Source organism: Pelobates fuscus, chromosome 8 (assembly GCF_036172605.1).
Source record: "Pelobates fuscus isolate aPelFus1 chromosome 8, aPelFus1.pri, whole genome shotgun sequence".
Lineage (NCBI taxonomy): Eukaryota > Metazoa > Chordata > Amphibia > Anura > Pelobatidae > Pelobates > Pelobates fuscus.
The window spans coordinates 135,987,746-136,015,082 of record NC_086324.1 but is presented as its reverse complement, the minus strand read 5'-3'; the positions used below and the strand labels follow the sequence as shown (position 1 = coordinate 136,015,082).

General features: G+C 38.6%; 1 protein-coding gene across 1 annotated transcript in view; it reads left to right on the top strand.

Annotated features, from left to right (window-relative positions):
* GPR139 (G protein-coupled receptor 139) overlaps window positions 1-21,882 on the top strand; it is an 81,361-nt gene extending 59,479 nt beyond the window's left edge. Inside the window, exon 2 of the mRNA XM_063428860.1 lies at window positions 20,745-21,882. Within this exon, the coding sequence (XP_063284930.1) occupies window positions 20,745-21,679 (935 nt within the window). The 3' untranslated portion in view covers window positions 21,680-21,882. The remainder of the gene's footprint in view (window positions 1-20,744) is intronic.
* The last annotated feature ends 5,455 nt before the right edge of the window (window positions 21,883-27,337 follow it).

Genomic DNA, 27,337 nt, shown 5'->3' with positions numbered 1-27,337 from the left:
AAAAAAAAAGATAAATGAATGGATGTATAAATAACATATATTGATTAAAGTATTATTTAATCTTGAACATTTATTGAGAAAATATATATTTTCTGATGTAATTTGTGGCATGGCAGTTATCAGGTATTGCATATTATATTATGTCCTTTGTATTACAATCCTTCCAAAAGATTCAGAATAATTGCAGATGATCCTAGCTTCAGTGAAGAGATAATCTTAATTTTAATAATGACAGGAGGCAAATACTTGCTTTACTTTCTTTACCGCATCTCCATAGCAGCAAACCATCTAAACATTATCCAATCAGAAACAAGAAAAAAAACAGGATATAAAATGCCTATCCGCAGGAAGGACCGCTGATTTCTTTGATGGACATAACAATAACAATGTATAAAGAAAAAGAATGTAGAGGACACAGGAACAAGGAAATTGTTGAAGTCAGAAAAATGTGTTTAATGCAGCAACAGGTGGAAATAGCACCTGCAGAAAAATGTTAAACTGAAAAAAAAAAAAAGAGAAAAGTATGTGAGGGAAAGTTAACTCTCAATTATTGAAAACAATCTATTGAGCAAACTGCACAATACACATGACTAGTCGTATAACATTGATAAAACATAAACATGATATTAAATATACTATGCATAAATATACCAACATAAAAGCATAACTCTATTGAATAAGTCCTACCAAAGGTGAAAAAACTTGGTAAAGAAAACAAAACATGTAAAGAATAGAACAACAAAAACAGGGTCAGGAAAGGTGGGAAATATTCGACTCCTGTCAATATTAAAATTAAGATTATTTCTTCATTAAAAATAGGATGATCTGCAGTGGTGGCAGTCTGTGCCGTATTTGCAGGTGCTTCTATTGATATTACGCGTTTGACGGATTGGTCTCGTGAATCAACACCTTCCCGTGTGTTTTTTATTTTGCGTTAAAATAGTAATATGATGCCTCCTGTCATGTTGTAAAATTTTAAAACATGTAGTACATATATAAAAACATATCAAAATATCCTGCATTTTGAAATGTGTAAAGACTGCTATTATGTTTGGACAGTGTGGCGAAACCAAGCTCGCCACTGGGCCCTGGAGAAGCCTGTTTGCTCGCCTCCTACCTGCTGACTATTGTCAGGGTACCTGCGGTCTCTACCTCCGAAAGAGGTAGAGACTTAGCTGTTCCTCCATCCAGATGGCCTGATGGCTCCCTTTCCCACGGTCTATCCGGTCATGCAAGGCCGGCCGCGAGGGAGTGACTGCCTTTTACAGCATCTAGGCAGGAAGTTGTCATCAGGACACTCCTCCGGAACGACCTGTCACTCAATTGCTGCAGGACCAATCAGGACGCCTCGGAGGCGTGGTTACTGCTCTGAACAGGGTATTTAACAGAGCTTCTTTCATTAGCTCATTGCCCTGTCGTGGTTCTAGCTTGTTCTAGTCACTCAGTGCTTGTGTATTCTATTATCCCTTTTGGTTTTGACCCGGCTTGTTTACCTTACTCTGCTTATCTCTGTTACCCTTGATTCGGCTTGTCTCTCGCTTACCTGTCTTCTGTTACCCTCGACCTCGGCTTGTCTTTGACCATTCTATACTGTACTACTTACGTTAGTCCGGCCATTCTAAGGTCCGGTATACGTATCTGGCTACTGTTTGTACTCTGCGTGTTGGATCCCAGTCCCGATTGAGACATTACGACAGGGCCAATGGATCCTGCGAGTACAAACAGTCAGCTTGCCTCTCCTGATCCTAGGTTTGAAGCCATGGATCACAGAATGGATCAGATGGCGCTTGCGCTACAGGCTCTATTATCTCGTGCCAATAACCCACCAGAGGAGATACGTAATACCCCTGTTTCTCCTGTCGGTTCAGGTCTAGAGGTAGCCACAGTGGGTGCTTCTTCTCGCATTACCCCCCCAATACGCTATGGTGGGGCTCCTGAGAAGTGTCGTGGTTTCTTAAACCAAATTAGTATCCATTTTGAATTGCAACCTCGCTCTTATCCTACAGATAGGGCAAAGGTAGGATTTATTATCACCCTACTTATTGAGAAAGCTCTGAGATGGGCCAACCCATTATGGGAGAACGATAACCCATTAGTTTATAACTATAACGCCTTTGTAGCTGCTTTTAGAAGAACATTTGACCCTCCAGGTAGAAAGGTTAATGCAGCCAGATTACTGTTGCATCTGAGACAGGAGAACCAAACACTGGTGGATTATGCACTAGAGTTCAGGTCTCTGGCGTCACAGGTCAAGTGGAATGAGCAGGCGTATATGGATGTATTTTTGAATGGCTTATCTGAAGTAATCCTTGATGAGGTTGCTACCAGAGAACTCCCTGAGAATTTAGAGGATTTAATTTCGTTCATCTCTCGTATAGATGAACGTTTAAGAGAGAGACAGAACACTCGAGAGAGGAACCGGAGACCTTCTTTTAGGTTAGCCCCCGCTTTTCCAAGTCCTGACTCCACGGTATCTTTGCTTCCTAAACCTATGCAGATAGGGTATACCCGCCTCTCTGAGGAGGAAAGACAGTACAGGAGAAGAGAGGGTTTGTGTATGTATTGTGGAGCTAAGGGTCATTTACTCTCGAACTGTTCTAACCGCCCGGGAAACGCTCGCACCTAAGTCTCTCTAGAGGACAGGCCTTGGGTGTTGCTATTTTGTCCTCTACTCCTAATTATAAAGATCACAGGCTTCTGCTACCAGTTTCCTTAACTTGCAGGGAGGGAAGTAGTAAGGGCTATGGCTTTGATAGATTCCGGTGCTGCTGAGAATTTTATCGACCAAGCCTTTGCTAGTAAAAACAATTTCCCATCCCAGCTAAGGGAGACACCCTTGGCCGTTGAGGCCATAGATGGTAGACCACTACTAGACCCTGTTATCTTTCGTGAGACCATACCCATTGAGTTAAATGTTGGTATCCTACACGTGGAGAATTTATCTCTTCTGCTCATTTCGTCTCCTTCCGTTCCCATAGTTCTGGGGTACCCATGGTTGAAAGAACATAACCCTATTATTGATTGGGAGTTAGGGGAGATACTCTCGTGGGGCCAGGGCTGCCAGGATCGATGTTTGTGCAAGGTTTCTCCATTAGCTAATATTAACATACAGGAGAATCCTACTCAGTCCACAGAAAGACAAATACCAGACCTTTACCTAGACTTAAGGGCAGTGTTTGACAAGAAGAATGCCGATTCTTTGCCGCCACACAGGTCATTTGACTGTAAAATTAAGCTTCTACCCGGGACTATGCCTCCGAGGGGCCATGTATATCCTTTGTCTGTTCAGGAAAACTCGGTTCTAGAGGAGTATATTCAGGAGAATTTAGAAAAGGGATTCATAAGGAGGTCTTCTTCTCCGGCCGGGGCGGGGTTCTTTTTCATTAAGAAGAAGGATGGCACGCTGAGACCTTGTATCGATTACAGAGGCTTGAATAAAATAACTGTCAGAAATGCCTATCCTATCCCACTGATTACCGAGTTATTTGATCGTCTTAAGGGCTCCAAAATCTTCACCAAGTTAGATCTCAGAGGGGCTTACAATTTGGTGAGAATCCAGCAAGGTCACGAGTGGATGACGGCATTCAATACCCGGTATGGCCATTACGAATACACTGTTATGCCATTTGGACTATGCAATGCTCCTGCAGTATTTCAAGAGTTGATTAATGAGGTACTTAGGGAGTTTCAGCATGGTTGTGTTATTGTTTACCTGGACGACATACTAATACACTCTAAGGAGATTGAGACTCACCATAGACAGGTCAGAAAGGTGTTACACAAACTTCTGTAACATGGTCTATACTGCAAATTGGAAAAGTGCAGTTTTGATCAGTCTCAGGTAGACTTTCTTGGGTACGTGATTTCTGGGGAAGGTTTTAAAATGGGTCCTGGTGAACTCAAATCTATTTTAGACTGGCCTTTGCCCAAAGGACTCAAGGCTATCCAAAGGTTTATTGGGTTTTCCAACTACTATAGGCGCTTCATTAAGGGTTACTCCTCTATCATTGCGCCTATTACCAATATGACCAAACAAGGGGCTGATACTAAGTTCTGGTCTGAGGAAGCTCTTGGTGCTTTTAAGACTCTCAAGGACCTTTTTGCCTCAGCTCCCATTCTAGTTCATCCTGATACGACTCTGCCTTTCTTGCTCGAGGTCGATGCTTCTGAGACAGGAGTTGGGGCTGTTCTGTCTCAAAGGTTAGGGGTGGATAAACCGTTACACCCTTGTGGTTTCTTCTCTAAAAATATTTCTGGGCCTGAGAGCAGATATGACATCGGGGAGAGGGAACTGTTAGCGGTCATTAAGGCTTTAAAGGAGTGGAGACATTTACTGGAAGGGACACTACACCCTGTTACTATCCTAACGGATCATAAGAACTTGTCTTATATTGGGGAGGCTAAGCGCTTGTCCGCCAGGCAGGCTCGCTGGGCTTTGTTCCTCACTCACTTTAATTATGTACTTACGTATAGACCTGGTTCTAAGAACTCTAAAGCCGATGCTTTGTCTCGTCAATATGAACCATCCACTATAACTGAACCACTTCTGTCCTCCATAGTTCCTAAGGGGAATATCATCGCGAACACGAATCTCAGGATTCACTCTCCATTGCTTTCTGAGATCATGAAGTTTCAGCATTTGGCACCCAAACAGACTCCTGGGGATCGACACTTCGTTCCTGCCGCTCTCCAACTGGAGGTGCTACGCTGTCTCCATAACAGCAAGGTGGCTGGGCATCCTGGCATCCGCAAGACCTATGCGCTGGTCTCTAAAGATTTTTGGTGGCCTGACTTACGCAAGGATATTAAAGAATTCATCGGGACATGTGAAGTTTGTACCAAGACCAAGCTACCCCATTCGCTTCCATGCGGATTTCTGCACCCTTTAGAGGTTCCTGAAAAGCCTTGGTCCTGCCTGGCAATGGACTTCATTGTTGATTTGCCTATCTCTAAAAAGCAGACTGTCATCCTCACTGTGGTAGACAGATTTACTAAAATGGCTCACTTCATTCCCTTACCTAAACTCCCATCTTCGCCCGAATTAGCGGAGATATTCGCCAGGGAGATTTTCCGTTTGCATGGGATACCTTCCCAAATTGTCTCTGACAGAGGCTCCCAATTTGTTTTCCGTTTTTGGAGATCATTCTGCTCCCAACTAGGCATCAAATTGAATTTCTCCTCTGCCTATCATCCTCAGTCCAATGGAGCTGCTGAACGCACTAACCAAAAAGTTGAACAATATTTACGTTGTTTCGTTTCAGAACACCAGGACGATTGGGTCGGTTTGATTCCTTGGGCGGAGTTTGCACATAACAATCTCATTTGTGATTCTACGCATTCTAGCCCTTTTTTCTTGAATTATGGCTTTCATCCTTCCATCCTTCCTTCGGATTCTTCTTCTCAAGGGATACCGTCGGTGGATGTTCATGTTGCCAATTTAAGAGAGTTGTGGGATCAAACTCGACAAATCCTTCTGCACAATTCTATGCTGGTTAAAAAACACGCTGACAAACGTAGAAGGGCAGCACCGGTGTTTGTTCCAGGCGATAGAGTATGGTTAAGTACTAGAAACATTCGGTTAAAAGTGCCGTCCATGAAGTTTGCTCCTCGATATATTGGACCTTACAGGGTACTGTCTCAAATTAACCCAGTTGCGTATCATTTAGCGTTGCCTAATGCCTTACGCATTCCTAATTCATTTCATGTTTCCTTGCTAAAACCATTAATATGTAACAGGTTCTCCTCCACGATCGCCCCTCCCCGCTCAGTTCAGGTGGAGGGTCAGGAGGAGTATGAGGTCAATTCCATCGTTGATTCTCGAATCTCCCGGGGGAAACTGCAATATCTGGTCGATTGGAAGGGTTATGGTCCTGAGGAGAGAAGTTGGGTACCTCAGGAGGAGGTGCATGCTCCCCGTCTCCGCAGGGCGTTTCACTCTCGATTCCCTTCTCGCCCTGGTGTATTCCGCCCGGTGGGCGTATCTGAGAGGGGGGGTACTGTCAGGGTACCTGCGGTCTCTACCTCCGAAAGAGGTAGAGACTTAGCTGTTCCTCCATCCAGACGGCCTGATGGCTCCCTTTCCCACGGTCTATCCGGTCATGCAAGGCCGGCCGCGAGGGAGTGACTGCCTTTTACAGCATCTAGGCAGGAAGTTGTCATCAGGACACTCCTCCGGAACAACCTGTCACTCAATTGCTGCAGGACCAATCAGGACGCCTCGGAGGCGTGGTTACTGCTCTGAACAGGGTATTTAACAGAGCTTCTTTCATTATCTCATTGCCCTGTCGTGGTTCTAGCTTGTTCTAGTCACTCAGTGCTTGTGTATTCTATTATCCCTTTTGGTTTTGACCCGGCTTGTTTGCTCTACTCTGCTTATCTCTGTTACCCTTGATTCGGCTTGTCTCTCGCTTACCTGTCTTCTGTTACCCTCGACCTCGGCTTGTCTTTGACCATTCTATACTGTACTACTTACGTTAGTCCGGCCATTCTAAGGTCCGGTATACGTATCTGGCTACTGTTTGTACTCTGCGTGTTGGATCCCTGTCCCGATCCTGACAACTATGGCCCCTGGATTATTTGGGGCATATTGTATTTTATTGTGCGACTGCTGGCCCTTTAAGTACAGTGAATGGTATTTTATTGTACTGCTGCTGGCTCTTTAAGAACTGTCTGGGGACATATTGAGACTTCGGGTAACAATACCCTTTAAGACTATGGCCCCTGAAAAGGAATGGACTTTTATTGGGTGTGTATGGCCCTTTAAGAACCGTCTGGGGACATCTTGTAACTTTGGTGAACAATGCCCCTTTAAGACTATGTCCCCAGACCTGTAAAATAACTTGTTCCTGGCTTTCTCCCACTTGGTTCAGTAAATAGGGCTTACTGAACCAAGTACCACACAGGCGGACCACCCAGAAGTTAAAGTATGCAGGCAATTTACCTCCCAGGCTTTGAGGTTACCGGAGGTTAATTGCACGTGGCGGCGGCCATCTTTGTTCAGTCGAATGCGGTCAGCGGTGTATGCTAAAGATTCTGTGGAACTAAAATCGGCTACACATTTTACCGAACACCGCTGACCCTTACCTTCTTCCATACTGAACTTGCAGCTCCAGAGACTAAGTCCCGTTCGAAATGGGACTTAGTCGTTTTTTCGCATGAAATTGACCGGCCGCACAGCCCAAATCTATGGAACTGTTTTGGGCAGGAAAATGTGCTTGCGGTCGGTCATAAAGGGACCTCCAGCTAACTTTTGATCCACTGGAGGGATTTGTCTGATTTTTGGAAGGGTGTATGTTTAAAGTGTGCTGATTCTAAATATGTGGTTTTTGGGAAGATTGGATGTATGGATTTAAAGTTATAGCACATGTATAAAAACTGTAGTTTTCCTGGCTGTAATAATTATGTTAACTGGTTATCTGAGGGGAGGGGATGTGTGGGTTGTACCATGTATGTGATTGGTTATTTTATGCCTCCCCCTGGGTGTGGCCTGTAAGTGTACAAGTGTAATAAAAGCCAGGCTGTATGAGCCAGTCCAGAGTTCCTGTTTTACCCTCAAAGTGATGTGTCGTCTCATTATTGGGGGAAGGATTTATTGCATGCTGTTCCAGTTGACTGCTAGGAGTACAAGCCTATTCGTATGGTTCCTATTCAATGGTCTACAGCATTCATATGCTTGGGAGAATTTAAAGGTTTCTCGGATTCGGTGATTTTGGTGTCTGCCAGAGTGCTTGGAGTCCTCAGGAAGCACTAGGAGCATCCATTAATGGAGGTACCAAGTCGGGGTGCCAGGCGATCCGTTACAGACAGTATATCTGTTTAAATAAGGAATTAAGGTTGTGTATTTATCTACTGTAAATCATAGAACAAATCATGTGTGGCAGTGACAGCAAGTGTAAATTGCATTAAAATGCAAAGCTGATAATTTATTATGCATATGGATCTAGAAAATGTAACAGAGCCTTCCCCCACTCCAATTCTGTACTGTCCCTACGCCCTCTGGAATTCTGATGTGGAAACTATCAACGTCTGTGACACTATAGCACGTAGCTGCAAGTGACATTGTAAGTGACTGTATATGAGCAGTATTAGACCAAAATAGGACAGAAATGAACAATTTACATGCATGGCAGTTGTATAGGCTATATATGATTGACAAACATTCCAACTATCCCAGATCCTGTTACACAGTCCTGATTTATGGCTTTCATGCCTCCGTTATAGATTTTTTCCCTGATGTTCTGAAGCTATTCCTAGCAAGCACAGTGCGACCGCATCAGTAGACTTACTTGCACTGTGCTGAATGGTGTCAGGACTCTAGGGCTATGCACAGAGCATTTAAGCAGCACTCGTTGCATAGTCTGCACTGAGATGGAAGGCCAGCAGATTATGAGTCAGTCTGAAGTGTATCACGTTAGCCTGATACCCCACTTCTTTGGGAGATCTCACTTTCCAGGGCATTACCAGTGATTCGCCCATAGGCTCTCCCAAGCCGTGTCCTGTTTTCATACCTCCCAATGTTGCAAGTTATGGATTGGTGGGGAATCTTTCTAGTGCATAACATGTCCATGGGGCAGGGAGAGAAACAACCTAACAGACGAAGACTACTGCACAAAGTCTAAAATCTACTCCCACATTCCCCTGTTACTAATCATTTAAACAACAATACAATTCTCCTAACTAGTTATACCTAATGCATATTTTTTCACTGGGCAAGAGAGAAACATAATATACTAAAATTAGCTTAATCGGGTATTTAAAAACCCCCCTTCCCCCCCCAAAAAATATAAATCTATCATATGCTGCTTAGAACTGTATTTAAAAAAATATAAATTATAAATAGCAATAGTGTCTAGTTTCGCTAAATAAATCTGCTAAAATGCCACCAAAATATGATGTTTAGTTTGTGTGACTTTTTTGTAGATTGTAAAGAAAATTTGAAATAAACAATAAGTGAATATTTATTTCAATTGTTCAATAGTTTTGCTCTTGGTTGTACTGAAAAAATACAGTTAACTTTTTTGAGACTGATCAATTATCTGCACATTCTGCAGTTTTCTAATCTTCCCATAAATTTTCATTTGGCTTGCGATCTTTAACGGGGCCCTTTATGAAAATTAACGATCATCTGGCTTTTGTCCTCAAAGTCAATGTCCTGCTGATGTGTGCATTTTATTCTCAGTTTCTCAGTACTGTCTGACCCACACTGGCATCCCCTAAGAATTATCTTGTACTTTGTACTATCCATTCTCATTTGAAACCTGATGATCTTTACAATTCCTACATTAGGGAAACATCCTGTAATGTAAAGATAATTGCTTTACACCTTCTTTTAAAAAAATAATAAAATATGTAAATAAGTTAAAAAGTGCATTAAATTGAAACATATATATATATATATCAGTATTGCTTTTTGTTATAACAGTGCTATTAAGTTAGATATGATTTTGTATATTACTGTCTTGTTATTAAATCAGGTTATTGTATCAATAAATATAGTTATTCTCCTTCATACTTGTGTGAGGCTACTCTTCCTCTGGTCTGGTTTCCCAATCTCTCAGTGCCCACTCGTGTGGACTCTACCACCAACGATATTTATCCAGAGCAAGTTAATGATCTGAAATTAATATTTTAGGATACATCTAATCATATATTTCATTTATCCTTACATATTTCACCTTTATACTTTCACTTGTTATTGCTGTTTTCCATCCATTGGCTATTTATTTACAATTTTCACCCCGAGGGAAGGCACCCATCAAAATATCCAAAAATGGGGATTGTATTGTCTATACTATTTTATTTTGAGCTTGGAATGTTGAGATTGCAGTCAGCTTGTTTATAGAAGTATTATATGTATGTATGTATGTATGATGCATGGTTCTATTGAGGTGCTATTGGTCTATACTAGGAACAGCTGTGTATTATTTTTGGCCTGTTTAATTTGTTTGAACAAGTAATACGTGTGTTGATCTGCTTACTTTGTTTTTAGGTGTCTCCTGGTTTACAGCGCTTACTTTGTTTTGTATTTATTTATTTTGTAGTTGTTACAACAGATCACTCATGGAGTTATCTCATGACAGACACAAGGGAACCTTAGACCATCCAGATGTTTTGGACTACATATCCCATACTGCTCTTACAGCCATAATGCTGGCAAAGTATCGAGGTAGATTTAGTCTCCACAATGGTCTGGACACGGCTGGCCCACCTTCATGGCTGAGATCATTAATCTTTACAATCTCAGCCAATTCAGTGCTTTCCCACAGGAAAGGTCTAAGTGACTACCACTAGAGGTGTTACTAGGTAACAATGTAAACACTAAATAAAAATCTGATATCTAAGTATAGAATATACAGGAAAAAGAGGGAATAAGACCATAAATAGAAAGCTCTGAAACTGGGAAAAATAGGGATTCACCAGAAACCTATAAAGACAGTATATATCAATGTGTAAACTATAAAAATAGCAACAAATATCCAGGAGCTTTCAAAGAGAGTGGATGTGGTAATAAAACTTAGTTTAAAAATACACTGAAGTTTAGTGGATATAAAATACGAAATACATACAGATCTCTTAGGTGTTCAATATAAGAAATTATATGTATGACATAAGAATCCTTGAACCTGGAAGGAGGGAATATCCCAGGGCAAGTTGGCCCCTTGCCAAATGTTCTACCTTTATAACAATAAAAGGTAGTAGCAAAAAAATAGTTAAAAGTGTTATATCTGTACCAATTGACAGAAAAAATTGCAATATATGTTACAATCTAGCAAAGCCAGTACATGGAACCCTCTGACAAGGCAGCATTTACATTGCTGAGTCTGCAGGGACATGCTATAGAAACCAGAACAACTACATTAAGCTTTAGTGTTTCTGGTGACTATAGTGTCCCTTTAATGAAACTATCGCGATCCAATAAACTGTTCCCTAGCAGGCAGTTTAGTTGTGGATTGCACTACAGAGAATTTAAGAATGACAAATAAATCTCAAGACTTTCAGAAGTTCTCTTAACCCCTTAAGGACACATGACGTGTGTGACATGTCATGATTCCCTTTTATTCCAGAAGTTTGGTCCTTAAGGGGTTAAAAAACGTGTTTTTTTTCATATAACCATATCAACTTTTTATGGATCCTACCCTTAGCTTTCCATACACGTATCTTCGTCCCAATCTCATTTTAACCTTGCTCTCCAACTATACGTCTATTGCATAGAAACAAACTGCCTTTTAATTATGTGCAGTATAACCCTAAGAGGTAAGTTATAATATGATCTCTTAGCACCTACCAGCCAATCCTCATATTTTGTTAAATCTTGCACTCTCGCATAGGAAGTAGTATCTCATTTATGTAACGGAACATTCCAACCACCATAACCACTACAGCGTATTGTTATGGTAATAGTGCTAAGAATGTCCTGGTGTCCATCTTGTTTGTCTACTTACCATGGGAGGGTGCTTGTACACTTCTGGTACCATAACCACCACAGTATGCTGCAGTAGTTATGGTGCTCTGAGAATTCCCTTTTAGAGAAACAAAGTTGCTGTCCATTTTCTTTAACCAAAAATAAAAACCGCATCTTATTGTCAAGGATTCTAGTTTTTGACGTATGCATATTTTTTATTTTCTCTAATATACATTTTGAAAGAGCAATCATTTCTATGTGCAGAACATATTTTCACAAGCCTCTTAACATTATGATCTGTATTCATCTTGCAGGGGCAATAATAACAACATAGAAGCCATAAAGTGACTTAAACATTAATGCAAATGTCGCCCGGGAAGAGAAGACTGGAATTTGTTCAAAAGAGGCATTACGTTTAAAAGGTTGAACAGAAGCTGGTACAAATGAAGGCAGCAATACACTTAACTTGTCAGCAAAGCCCGATTGACATTTTAATTTGGTAGGGTTGGCTGAAATAGATATTACCAGGGTCAACCACTTTAAAGAAATTCAACACAATGATCGATAGTGAGTTATGAGCTAAAATAACCATATTTCTTATACTATTCTGCATTTTTTTTCAAGATTTCCCTTAAATCATAAGCGTTTAAATTATGAACTTCATATTTTTCACATCCAAGGACACGCGAAGCTGAACTATCAGTGCTGACTCTGGATAATTTTCTGGACTAGATCATTTGTTTCAATTACTTTTCACGATAATTAAAAAAAAAAATAGATTAATTTGGGAAAAATAATTTAGCAAGCTGCTAAAGCATAGTCATTTAAAAAAAAATTCTCAAAAAATTATCTTGGAAGGATGTTTTAGGCATGGTTAACAATAAGGAATCAAATATAAATTTGAGATAACCTAAACGTCTTTCTGAGGTCGAATGACTTTCATACACATGTTGTTCATACATCAATCTCTTTTGAAACCATGCACGTTATTTCTCTTACTTAAAGATATATTTTGGTCATAAATTGACTTGTTATTTTAAATGTATTTCATTTTTCTAAATTATTCCAACTCACTTAGTTAAAGAAAATTTGTTCTATGGTTCCACTTTTTTTCATCACACTTGTAATTGAATAAAATAAAATACAATTTAACTTTTAAACATCGCAAAGCCCAATAGATGAAAAATAAACCTTAAGGGTTATTCACTAAGGTGAGAATTCAAATAAAATGTTTTATTTATATTTTACATTTAAGGCCAGAGTAGCCAAACTGAAAGCATAGCTGACGTAGAGAATTTTTCGCAATTTGCCTTTTTTTGAGCGTAAAGGCTTACAACAACTAAAAAACAGTGTTTTCATGCGTTTTTTTGTAAGTGTAGGTGTTTGTGAGGGGTTCCGCCCCCACTCCCCAAATTAATAAAAAAATAATTAAAAGAAGTATAAAACTCAACTCCATTCTATTGCCAAACCCAATATCTTTCTTCTGCACTATGCTTGAAACAAAGTATTGTTTTGCTGTACCTTCAGTTTTGGAGCGGTCCTCCAATAGAGTGTTATATTATCTTGTATAAAAGAGAGAAACAGGAAACACATGGGGTTTTATTCAATCAACATCAAATTGTAGTGATGAAAAAATATTATTATATTTTTTGTATATTTTGTTGTTGTGGGTTGTTATATGCTGTGAAACAAAAGAGATGGTTAAAGTGGGTGAAGATCCCATGAAAAATGGCCTAAAGTACATTTTCCACAGCACTTACTTGGCAGGAAATTAAAAGTTAAATTAGTAAAAACAAAATATCAATATTCTTGACAGGTCTTCATTATCTGCAGACTTAAACTGAATTTTGAAATTTCACTATACGAATGTAAAAAAAAATCTCAGAGGATGAAGACTATAGATCTACTTGGTTGGAGAAATGTCCCCATAGAACCCCAGCTTGAATCTACTTTTTTCTAGGCCTTGTTAGCTCCTTCCTTCTGGCCCAATGGGGAGAGGTGTTCTTGCTTCTTGTGGTCTCCTATCCTTTTCCAACTTCCTACCTCCCTGGCCCTCTCTTTTCTCCTCTATTTCTATGCTTTTCCTCCTTATATAACCTTACAGCTCTTCTATGTCATCACTCCTGGAGCTGCATTACTTGTTTGATGAATGTTCTGCCCTTTTTTGTCTTGCTCGATAATGTTATATTGAAAACTTTTCAATAAAAATGTTATTACAAAAAAAACAATTTCAGAGGATGAGGTGGCAGACCACAATTGATGGACCTGTACTGAGCTCCATATCAAAACAATATACACTGCTCAAAAAAATAAAGGGAACACTTAAACAACACAATGTAACTCCAAGTCAATCACACTTCTGTGAAATCAAACTGTCCACTTAGGAAGCAACACTGAGTGACAATCAGTTTCACATGCTGTTGTGCAAATGGGATAGACAACAGGTGGAAATTATAGGCAATTAGCAAGACACCCCCAATAAAGAAGTGGTTCTGCAGGTGGTGACCACAGACCACTTCTCAGTTCCTATGCTTCCTGGCTGATGTTTTTGTCACTTTTAAATGCTGGCAGTGCTTTCACTCTAGTGGTAGCATGAGACGGAGTCTACAACCCACACAAGTGGCTCAGGTAGTACAGCTCATCCAGGATGGCACATCAATGCGAGCTGTGGCAAGAAGGTTTGCTGTGTCTGTCAGCGTAGTGTCCAGAGCATGGAGGCGCTACCTGGAGACAGGCCAGTACATCAGGAGACGTGGAGGAGGCCGTAGGAGGGCAACAACCCAGCAGCAGGACCGCTACCTCCGCCTTTGTGCAAGGAGGAACAGGAGGAACACCAAGATTGTCATATTCGCCACTGGCGCCCTGCGTCTTCACAGATGAAAGCAGGTTCACACTGAGCACATGTGACAGACGTGACAAAGTCTAGAGATGCCGTGGAGAATGTTCTGCTACCTGCAACATCCTCCAGCATGACCGGTTTGGCAGTGGGTCAGTAATGGTGTGGGGTGGCATTTATTTGGGGGGCCGCACAGCCCTCCATGTGCTCGTCAGAGGTAGCCTGACTGCCTTTAGGTACCGAGATGAGATCCTCAGACCCCTTGTGAGACCATATGCTGGTGCGGTTGGCCCTGGGTTCCTCCTAATGCACATGAATCCAATTGAGCACATCTGGGACATCATGTCTCGCTCCATCCACCAACATCACGTTTCACCACAGACTGTCCAGGAGTTGGCAGATGCTTTAGTCCAGGTCTGGGAGGAGCCCCTCAGGAGACCATCCACCACCTCATCAGGAGACTGCACAGGCGTTGTAGGCAGGTCACTTAGGCACGTGGAGGCCACACACACTACTGAGCCTCATTTTGACTTGCTTTAAGGACATTACATCAAAGTTGGATCAGCCTGTAGTGTGTTTTTCCACTTTAATTTTGAGTGTGACTCCAAATCCAGACCTCCATGGGTTGAAAAATGTGATTGCCATTTTTTTAATTTTGTGTGATTTTGTTGTCAGCACATTCAACTATGTAAAGAACAAAGTATTTCAGAAGAATATTTAATTCATTCAGATCTACGATGTGTTATTTTTGTGTTCCCTTTATTTTTTTTGAGCAGAGTAAACCAACCAGTGTAAATCTCTAAAGGGGAATTTCTCACCTAATCCATGTTTGCTGCTCTCTACCACCCCCATCCCCCCAAAACAGGCTTAAGAATTGACTTTCAATGTGGGGAATTAAGTTTATAGTCCTAAATCCATTTTTGAGCAAGACCACATACTTCAATGAGAATCAGGAGCATACCTTTTTCTCACACATCCTGCAACACAAAAGCATGGTGCAGACTGTTCAGTTCCATCTTCATTCAACTCTGATCTTAACGCATTGAATAGTCCATGCTCTATGGTAATTCAGCATGACAGAACGGAATTCCAACTCACCTATACTTCTAACTGTGGAATCAGGTCTTAATTCTAGCACTATCAGGCTACCAACATTTGTACCTCACCATCAATCACCTAACTGGAACCCTGCCAAAATGCCTCTGTTTGTTCTGACGTCACCTAAGAAAGATGTACATTGGACAGCTATCAATTCCTAGCCCTCACCTTTCCACTTAGGCCAGGGATAGGCAACCTTTGGCACTCAAGCTGATTTGGACTACACCTCCCATAATGCTTTCCCAGAATGTTGCCTGTAAGAGGATTATGGGAGATGTAGCCCACAACATCTGCCTACCCTTGTCTCTAGTTTTTCTCATTTACAAGTGATATAGAGTTTACTGTATGTGGTGGGTTACTCCTCTGCGATATAGCCTTTTATAATTTTTCTTAGTCCAAGATAATCTGTGCTAATTATCTACTGGTATATCCATAATGTCTTTAAGCTTTGCCCTACTATTGTTATTTTTCTTTAAATGTTTTAAAACTCTTATTTCACATTTAACCCTTTATATTATTGGTTGTCTCATATTTGCTTTTTTAAATTAAAAGGCAAATCTTGAACTATTTTTCAATACAAACGTGGAACGTGCAGAAAAATAATATTAATAAGTTATTCAAGCACCCATACCTCTAGGTACTAAACTCTCTCAATGTTATTAAAGCCAAAAGTAGATTCACAAAATATTGAATTTAAGGATGCTTGTAAAGCTGGGTTTCTGCAACATGTAGTTTTAAAGAAAAAAAAAATTATATATATATATATATATATATATATATATATATATATACACAAAGTCAGGAGGGCTGCACTCACCTAAACATGCATATATTACAGGGTGCTACTGGGACCAAAATACAAACCAGTGCACTCGCTTATCAACTAAACAGTGATTTTAAATCCTAAATAGTACTATTTAAAAACACCTCACCTAGGTAAAAAATAATGGGGGTTTGGTTACATTATATGATCATACATTGCATAAGCCTGCCAACTGCATCAAAGTACCCCAATCTTGGCAGGCAAGAATGGGGTACCTGCCAAGAATGGGGTACTTTGATGCAGTTGGCAGGCTTTTGCAATGTATGATCATATAATGTAACCAAATCCCCATTATTTTTTTACCTATGTGAGGTGTTTTTAAATAATACTATTTAGGATTTGAAATCACTGTTTAGTTGATAATTGAGAAGTAGACCTGAATAGGTCAAAGGAGAAAGGGCGCCCCCTAGTGCATAACTATACATATGTACAATGAATTATAAAACGTAACCTTTAATGGTGGCTGTAGTAAAAAAAACCCTAGTGGAGAGTTTTTGAAAGAAGAAAATAATAATAAACTTAAAATAGGAGGATAAGTGTCTAGATGGGGATAAATATCCTAAGGGTGTCACCTAAAGGATGTAGAGCTCAATAAAGCTAGAGATCCCCCCAACCTGTATATTCTGTCTCACAAAAGCAATCCTTCATGGAATTGCAAAAATAAAAATGAACTTAAACCAATTCTGTAGTCACTATGTACAGTCCCTGTGTGGTGCTTGCTTGCAACAACAAATATATGTACACATAGGAAAAGGCTGTAACAAAAAATAGTGACAGAAGGGGTTTTGTCAACTGTGTGATCAAAGGCTAGTCTAAGTACAGCAGATAGATGGATACACTGTAGCAATCTGCATAACATCTATTGCAATACTGTTGCTGGAGGACGGAAACAAAAGTGGGAGGAGAAAACTTGAGATCTAGTGGTCAGTTCTAAACAGAGATAAACCAGCGATGAGAATTGCGAGATCTGACGAAAAGTTAAACAAAAATCCCCGTCACCCACGATTCCCCCGTCCCCTTATCTAAATCATACGAAGGTCCATTGCCCAAAAACTGACTAGCTGATCTTACAGAGAGACTATACTGGTCGGTTGCCAAACTTGAACTATCCTACCTACTGCTACCTAACACGTGTTTCGGCGCTGCAAAACGCGCCTTCGTCTGAGGCTAAACAGTGGGTCAAAGCAACGGGAGCTCCTTAAATAGCCCACTACACTTAGTTCATGCTGGGGATGTGTGCACAGCGTTCGCGCCAAAATTGGTCGATCGCAAGTAAACCCCGCCCCTAGTGATGATTCCTGCTTTGATTGGTGGATGTCTGGACCGTGTGTCTGTTAACCATGTACACGCCGGTATCATCTGGCCGTTAAGTTAGACACAGCATATCCAGACGGATACTTGCAGGGTATGAAAAAAAAACCCAGTTTAGTTGATAATTGCACTGGTTTGTATATTAGATATATATATATATATATATATATATATATATATATATATATATATATATATATATATATATTTCCACTAATAGCACAGATTAATTTAAAGAAAAACCAAAACTAAAAAAGATTTCACAGAAAAGCAAAATATAGTAGCTTTGTAAAAATAAAGATCATTGATAGAAACCTCAGGCTCATATTTACGTGTCAGCCGTTTGTTGAAAATATTTTCTTCTTATATATATATTTGAGAAAATGTTTACATAACAAAATGTAAGATTTTGTAGCTAAATTATATTAGGCCAAATGGAGGAAACTTGGCAAACCGGATTTCTACATGGGCAATGTATAATGTAGGACCCGTAGGTGTTTCTTTGTTAATCTATCTTTTTGTTACCTACGACTGCTGATTTTCAGAGTTGTACTATTAATACCGCCATTTATTCACCAAGTTCCTGCCATTAACATCCTTTCAATTACTATAACCTTCTGAATTCCAATGGTTCTAAAATAACCCCTTGTTCATTTCAAAATACCACAGGGATGTTAAAATGTGCTTTGTATGTGAGATGCGCATAGCTTTATATTCAAATGGAAATGATTCTAAATAGAACTTGTACAAAATGATGCTTGAGTGGTATCATCAGTTGTAATTAGAGATGTCCCAAACAGTTCGCTGGCGAACATAGCTTGTTCGCGGTCGCCGTGGCGGGCGAACATATGCGATGTTCGGTCCGCCCCCTATTCGTCATGGAGGTGGGAGGGTCTGGGAGGGAGGGTCTGCTGCTGATTGGCTGGAATGTGTCTGCTGACTTTGAGGTACAGGGTCAAAGTTTACTCAATGATGACGATTAGGGGGCGGTCCAAACGTCGCATATGTTCGCCTGCCGCGGTGACCGCGAACAAGCTATGTTCGCCGGCGAATAGTTCCCGGCGAACTGTTCGGGACATCTCTAGTTGTAATGTATTATTGGCCTGAAGCATCACTCATTTGCACTAAAAGAGAGAAGGAGTAAGATCCCATAGTTTTGCACCCCATTCATTCTACAGATAGGAATGGTTAATGGGGCCAAAGCAGATTTATTGTTCTAGATTCCCTGTCTAAAATATTTTATGGTTAATCTTGCTCTGCAGAGAAGACTGATGCGCCCTAGGTGCCCAAGAAAAAAAGCTAAGTCTGCAATCCAGTATTTCTGAGAAATATGAGAACAGTAACATTTAGCATATTTTGGATTTGGGTATGATATCGACTCAATAAAGGCATAGTGTAAAGGAACAGTTTTATTGTAGCCAAGCATTTTTTTGATAGATCGAATCAAGTGAGATATATGTTTTTCAAAAGTGTTGCCTTTCAAATGTTTTAGCCCTAACTTCAAAATCTATTTTATTGTTTGCATTAATACATCTGCCCATAGCACCATGACTTCTACTAAGAAATGTATTAAATAAAACAGATGTAGTTAGTGGGCATCGATGGCTCTCTGGTAATAAGTAGGTATGCTCACAGCTTTCTGTATTCTAACATTGATTGGAAAATAAATTGGTTGACCCAGAAATAATTGAAATGCATTAAAAAAATGTATCCCCCATTTATCACTGACAACAGAATAACAGGTACATCATGGAAGACGCATCTTCTTTCTACTAAACAAAACCTTTCATCTTACAATAGATATATATGCTATGAGAAGACTTAGAAAACTGATAAAATCTAGATTTCTTTAAAAAATAATGAATATAGAGATTTGTAAAAGTGTCCACATTCTAGAGCAATGTGTCAGTTGAAATTTTTTTTTTTTTAATTTGGTTTATTTTTGAATATATTTCTTTAGTATTTTCACATGTTGGATGTCTAGCATTCTATATATAAGACCAAGAGGATGAGCTGATTATTGTTTGCTAATGTATCCAGTTGATCAGCAACACTAATGTGAGCCTAGAATAAGGGTCATTGAGCTGAGCTTTAAAAATATAGATTTCAAATAGACAAAATAGAAAACAATAAGTAAAATTATATGTATGTGATATTAAAGGAAACCTATCTTTCAGAGCGATCACATGGCTCATGGGGTCCTATTTAGCCGAGGGGGGACTGTCTGGGCTGTCAGACAGTCCCCCCAAATGGAGAGGAAGACCAATCACTGGGGGTGTTTATTAGTTATATACATTTTTTATTAATTTCCTTTTTTTTTTTTTACTTTTTTATCTTCACTGTGTGCCTCGACCCCTTGAGGCACTCAGCAGAGAGGCAGAGCATCAGAAGCCTGTCTGATGGCTTCTAATGCTCTGACTCACTGCCGGGCGCCATGTGGAGCAACCTAGAAGTGAATGCTCCAGGGGAGCGATCACCCGGCGGCCCGGCATTCACAAGAGGTATTGCAGGATGCCTTGAAATCGAGGCATAGGCATCGCTGCAATACCCTTAGAGCGTTTGGAAGCGATCACGATCGCTTCCAGCGTTCATATTTGCCGGGTATATTTACAGGGTACGTCAGCGGTCGTTAACGACTGTTTTTTGTCTGACGTACCCTGTACGTCCGCGGTCACTAAGGGATTAATATACCATCTGACTTAGCTTTGAATTCCTGACATGCCAGATTTTAGTGAATTACCCTGAAGGGCAATGTGACTGAAAAAAATAAAACTGTTTGCGAATTCTTGATAGAAAAATCGTTAACTATTGGATTGTTCATAAAGTTCATATGTGACTGTTCAACTATATGGTAACATAGCTAGCTTGCGTTACTTCGTTACAAGTATTTAGCGGGACAATGCACAGAAAACTTACTGCTAAGCAACCAAATGGTTCTTGATTGGCCACATTAATAACCTGGTTAATAAACATTTCTGAATTCAACAGGACATTTATTTAATATGTTAAAGAAAAGACTGTTGGGAAAAAGGAACAAAAAGGTTGTAGCAAAGTACAAGTTTCAAGCTTCGGCCACTCATGAACAAAATATAAAATCTATCTACCTAACTGTTCTACATGAAGAGGATTATTTGAAATTCTTTCCTAGTTCTCCAAATGTAACTTAATGTGTACTCTTTGGTTTTTCTTAATTGCCATTTTGTAATTAACACGTTCAGCTGTGAGAAGGAGTTTTAACCTACTGTTTATAACTTTTGATTTTTGTTTCTTTACAGCCAACATCCTGACCGTAATCATACTATCACAGTTAGTGGCTCGCAGGCAGAAATCCTCCTATAACTATCTCCTGGCTTTGGCGGCGGCTGACATAATGGTTCTCTTCTTCATCGTCTTTGTTGATTTCTTGCTGGAAGATTTTATCTTGAACAAGCAGATGCCTCAGATACTCAATAAAGTCATTGAAGTCTTGGAGTTTTCTTCCATCCATACATCAATTTGGATTACTGTCCCTTTGACGATCGATAGATACATAGCAGTATGCCATCCATTGAAATATCACACTGTATCGTTTCCTGCACGTACACGGAAAGTTATCGTAAGTGTTTATATCACATGTTTTTTGACTAGTATCCCATACTACTGGTGGCCAAATATTTGGATTGAGGATTACACAAGCACATCAGTTCATCATATCCTCATTTGGATCCATTGTTTTACGGTTTACCTTGTGCCCTGTTCTATATTCTTTATCCTAAACTCAATTATTGTGTACAAGCTAAGAAGAAAAAGCAATTTTCGATTAAGAGGATACTCCACTGGGAAAACCACTGCCATTTTGTTTACAATTACATCTATTTTTGCCATTCTTTGGGCACCAAGAATTATCATGATACTTTATCACCTTTATGTATCTCCAATTGATAACAGCTGGCTAGTTCATATTGTGACAGATGTTGCTAACATGCTAGCCTTGTTGAACACTGCAATTAATTTCTTCCTATACTGTTTTATAAGCAAAAGGTTTCGTACAATGGCAGCTGGGACATTGAAGGCATTTTTCAAGTGCCAGAAACAGCCAGTTCAGTTTTACACCAACTATAATTTTTCTATAACCAGTAGCCCATGGATTTCACCTGCTAATTCTCATTGTATTAAAATGTTTGTTTACCAATATGATAAAAACGGAAAGCCGGTGAAGATCTCACCTTGAAATTTAGGTACTGAATGATTTGGGTATCAATTCATTTATAATGTTTGAGGATTACATTTGAATGTAGGTATTTTTTGAAGGTCGACTGATTGAAGGGTGTTGAAGACTGAAAGTGCAAGTGGTTAGTAAGAGCAATGACAAGAATGGTGTCATAGGCCATACGCTAATTGTCCTCTAGAAGTCGAATGTTTCTCAGCAGAAATATCATGACAGCTCTTCAGCTTGAGTTTTTACTGCAGAATAACTTTGAATTGATATTTAGAAGGAGTAGTGCAATATAGAGTTCTTAAAAAAAAAAAAAACTCATTAAAGACACTCAATGGTGCTTAGTTAAACCAATAATATCTATTATAGATAGCAGCTATTGTAATTCTTCTAAACCTTTACAGAAGTGTATATTTTGGAGTTTAACGACGTTTGACATTTAACTTAAAATAGTACGGTATGGCTAATAGATCAAACAGCTTGAAGAAATGTCTGTGTATTTGTCAAAAAAAAATAATAATATTTTTCTTTTAGAAATATTGTACAGTCGCTTATGATGCGAAATGTAAAATGTGGGTGGTTTTTATGTGTATGGTGTGATTTACTTATTTCTACTAATTAGCTCTCTCTGCAAAAAAAAATGAATGAGAATCTCTGCAACAGAATCATGATTGTACATTAAGTGCTTTGAATAATACATGAACATATTGTTTAAATCAAAATGACCTTTATGCAAGCATAATTATTAATTGTAGCATAATGCCTGCATTATTTCCTCTGGGGACTCTTCGTTACTCTTTTAACTGATCAATATATTGAGCGTCAGCCTGGTGTCAAACCGTACTGACGAGTTGACACATTGAAGGGTTTATTTACTGAAAAAATTGAGTTGTGATAAGTTAATTGATGACTTGAAAGTATATAGGCTGAAAGTTAGAGAAATATATATATATATATGGATTTTTTTAAAATGTTACTATGTTGGTGGTAATTTTGCACTCAGTTCACAACTCCCCGAAAATATCCCGACATTGGGTCATGAAATGTTGAATTCTGACCATATGCCTTAACAACAAGGTCAGACTATGAATTCTCAGATGGAGATAACGCAAACAAGCACAAAACAATGCTTAAATGAAGGCTACGTGAGATATTATTATTCTTGCAAATTCTTTGAATTTCATGGCTCCAATAAAGCCATACATCACACATTTACAAATGGAGCAAGGGAAACTATTGCATTGATACCTTTATTCCTTTTTATAAAAGAGTATGAAAGAATGTGTGTGGGAGGGTGTGCATGCACATGTATGTGTGTGCGCGCAATGTGCACATGTGACTTTTAACTTGAGAAAGTTTTGAAATGTTTCAAAAATTAGTGTTCGAAAAAAACATGTATGATATTTCCATACTTTTCCAGACAGAGCAACAAATACATTTACACTGATGGTTTCTATAGCTTATACCTTAAATCTGTCACAGATTTTCACTATTATGTTTACTTATCCCCTATATATAACATATGTTTTAGGACCTGAAAAATAAAATTAAATATAGAATTCCCCACTACTGTATTTACCTCTATCCTGGATATGAGTGCCGCTTTTTTTTTTGGCTCATTCTAAACCATTGTTCCAAAAGATACAATAGAGAGGGGGGAGGGAGGACAGAAAAATTGTGCTCTGCATGGATTGTAATGGATTGTGGTGTTATTAAATCTTTACTTTTAAAAAGAAAACTGAACATCACATGAAAGAAAGGTTTATAAAAGTGATTTTTGATTATTTATTCAATGGTGTAATTTTCAGAGAACTGATGGCTCCTTTTAAGTATTCTATAATCAGCAGTGGCAGTATAGTTATAACACATTATTGCCACTGTAAATTACAGAATACTGAATCAGAGACCAAAAGAAAATGCCCACTCCATCTTCTGGTTAACCCCTTAACGACACAACTTCTAGAATAAAAGGGAATCATGACGGAATATATGCGTCATCTGTCTTTAAGGGGTTAAATAAGACTAATAATGCTTCCTCGTAATTACACCATAAGTTATTTCAATTCGGTGGTCTTCCAAAAGAAAAAGGGGTTGTAAATGTAAATCAAAGCATGGCGGTTTATTTAATAAGCATTAGGTGGGACTTGCTTAGTAGAGTGCGAATTTTTACCACGTAATTTCAACAAGAATCCAGCCCTCGGTATTGTTTTGAGTTAACTCCTGTCTTGACACCTTTAGGACAAAACATTGGAGATTGATAAAAAAGATCGGTAGCTTAGCTCAGTCCAAGAAACACTTGGCGACGCAACATCGAGGCAGACATCACAAGGATGGGCTACACCTGGAGTCAACTAGAAAGAATGGCCCAGGACAAAAGTCTCTGGAGATCTTCCTTTGGTGGCCCATACCCCGGGAGGGGTGGAGGGCATAAGTAAGTAAGTGAGCTCAGAATTTGAAAGACTGTTGGCACCCCAACTTCAATGTCCAAGCCACAGTTTGAAAACCAAATCAGCAAGCTCAATAGATTTTATTCTGGAAAAGTAAGGAAATATTCATATAGATTTTTCAGAATGTAGTTATATTGTGATTTTATATAGGAGAATCTTAAGAATGTATGTTACTATTATGTTAATAATTGCTGTTTTTAGACTATTTGCTGAAAACCAAATCAGTAAAATGCACTTGATAGCTGGCACTTTCAAAACAAACATGTTGTTTGTGTTCAAAACAAACAAATATAAATCTTTTCTTAGGACTTTGAACAATCTAGATATACTGAAGTGCATTTTCCTGCCATTATTACCTGCAGCTGTTCCATACAAAGGTATTGAAATACCAACTGCAATAATAAATTGTGCAAAAATATCAGCCCACCGAGCGAATATTGTTAGTGACATCCTTACTGAATAACACAAATGTCATATTTTGTATCAAACAATTTTTGAGAGACTATCAAAAAACAGTGAATTGTGGTGAACTGAATATCAACTCTCAAAATTTAGGTTGCTTGAGTATATAGTTGTGAAGCAACTATTTTAACCCAAATTTAGCAAATTTAAGTTTCGTTTCACCACAATGCTTTTTAAGGTCTAGACCAGTGATCTCAAAGTCAATTGAAATTGAGGACGCTGGCTAAGTCAGGGGGGCAGCAGATCCATAATTCTGCTGCATGCACATGAGTATACACTGCCATATATAGAGACTGACACAGCTACGCACACTCCCTTAAAAACAGACACACACAGCTACACACAGCCACACACAAACATAAAATCATGCTACAATGCGCACAGACAGCTATTTTATCTGCTACATACATATCCTACTACCCAATGCCCTACACAGTTACACACATATATAATGTGCGTCCTCCGGCGCCTGTAGTGTGACCAAGCTCTCAATGGAGGCTTTGAATTTTCATTGTGTGTCAACCTCATCATTTAAGTTCTGGTAACTACAGATCTTTGCTATATGAATACCAGATCTTTTCTATTGATGCTGGAAGGAGAACAATGTGCCATTTTAACACTGTTCCCCAACTGGCCAGCCTCCTCAACCTCAGCAAATAACAGTACAATCACCACCCAGGCCACCAGCAGCCAAGGACATGGAGAAGTATGCCCAGAACATGTGCAAATCTTTTTTATTTAAGCCTAGGAGGCCACATTTAGGTATTAAGGGAGCCATAAAGGCACAGTGGGCCTATACTTTGAGACCGCTGGTCTAAACTCATATTTGATACTATCGTGTGTATGTTGCCATCAAAGCCTCTAACAACCCTTGTCTACTGATATATATGATGATTTATTTGTATGTTTGAGAACATTAGTGTGTATATATACAAATGTAAATAGTTTATTCAATTCTACTAAGTGCAATATAGCTTCGCACTATTACATTTTCAATTTTCTTTCATGGAAAAATGTGGCTAATGAAAGCATATGTTTTACTGTAGCTGTTTGAATTTAGCATTGGAATGTTAAGAAATTACTAAATATGTAGAAGTTCATGGTTGCAAAAAATTTTTTTTTTTTTACAAATTATTTAAAAAAAATAATTTATAGCTTCTATATAAAACTTATATAAAGTGTTTCAATTCTGTGTTTACTTGAACTCTACCATTTTGAGAACTTGTTTTTTTTTTTTTTTTACCTGTCGTAACTTTTTCTGTTTCAGGGAAATGTAGGGCTTTAATCAATATTAGATGTTAGATATGCTTGAAATAAATAAAATAGGGAAATAAAAGAAACAACGTCCTGCTGCATAATAAAATAGGAGAAAATAATATTGTATTATTTACCATGACAAAACAGGAGGGATTGGTATGGTTACTGTGGAGACTGCTCCTAACATTGCTCCAAAATGGCACTTGTTTTGTCTGAATTTTTTGAGTTGGCACATGAAAAAAATATTTAAAGAGACCCTTTAAGCACCATAAGCAAACATCATAACAGCATGCAGTAGTGGTTATGTTGTGCGGAGTGCCCTGTTAAGGTATTAGGAATACCTGTAAAAAATATATATATATAATTTTTTTTAAACTAAAGCGTTAATAAAGGTATGACTAAATACTAAGGAACCAGAATGTAAAAATATAGAATTGTTTCATATAATATAATATAATATAATATTATATTATATAGTATAATATAATAAATATAATGCCATAGCGGACACAAAGAATGTAAGTATTTAATCTCTTTCTCCAGACTATTCCTTAGTTTAACTTAAAGGGACATTTGAGATTAGAGTTGATCCCCTTTTTAATGCAATGTGAATAAAGCATTAACACATATATGCAAAAACATAAAAAAAAAACGTAAAAATAAAAATAAAAATTAAAAACACTTTTTAAATATTGTCACTGCAAACAATCTTTGTTGTTGTTCCTCACCTCAGAAACAAGAAGGCCAATCAGTGCTCTCTCATACAAAAGTAATAATGGAAAACATGTTCTTAAGTGATTATCTATGGAAAATTCTTGGGCATGCACAGTATCAAAAGGAAAACACTTGCATTGATAATTGCCATGAAAAGGTTTGCATCAGATCTCCACATGCAAATATAATGACTTTGCTTCTGCCTTCGGTAATCCATTTCCCTCTGGAAACGACAGCAGAAGGAAAAAAAAAAACGGAATTATGCAGGTTTTACCTGTATAATTTATATTTTTATGAAAATCTTCACACATCCAATCATGAATAATAAGCAAGCTGAATACGTATACATTGAGATTTGATATGTTTGAATGATGTTCCTTTAACGCTTCAGAGTGTAATATTCACAAGTGGAGAGCAAAGTCCAAAAAAGTAAATTTGCAATGTGCGGACTTACAGCAGCAGGCAAGTTAGGTTGAGCAATATTTGGTCACATGACAGTAAAATCTGATCAAACATGGCTACTAAGCCAAATATAAAAATTGAAATTTTCTCTCTCTAAAAAACAAAAGTCAATATATATCATCAACCCCTTAACCCCTTAAGGACACATGACATGTGTGACATGTCATGATTCCCTTTTATTCCAGAAGTTTGGTCCTTAAGGGGTTAAAAAAACAAAACGAATACAATTTTATTAAATATAATAAACATTTAAACAAATTAAAAGTGAAAATTTGAGGACAGTTACACTTTAATCTGTGATAAGATTTTATCCTACTTCTGAATTTGTCTT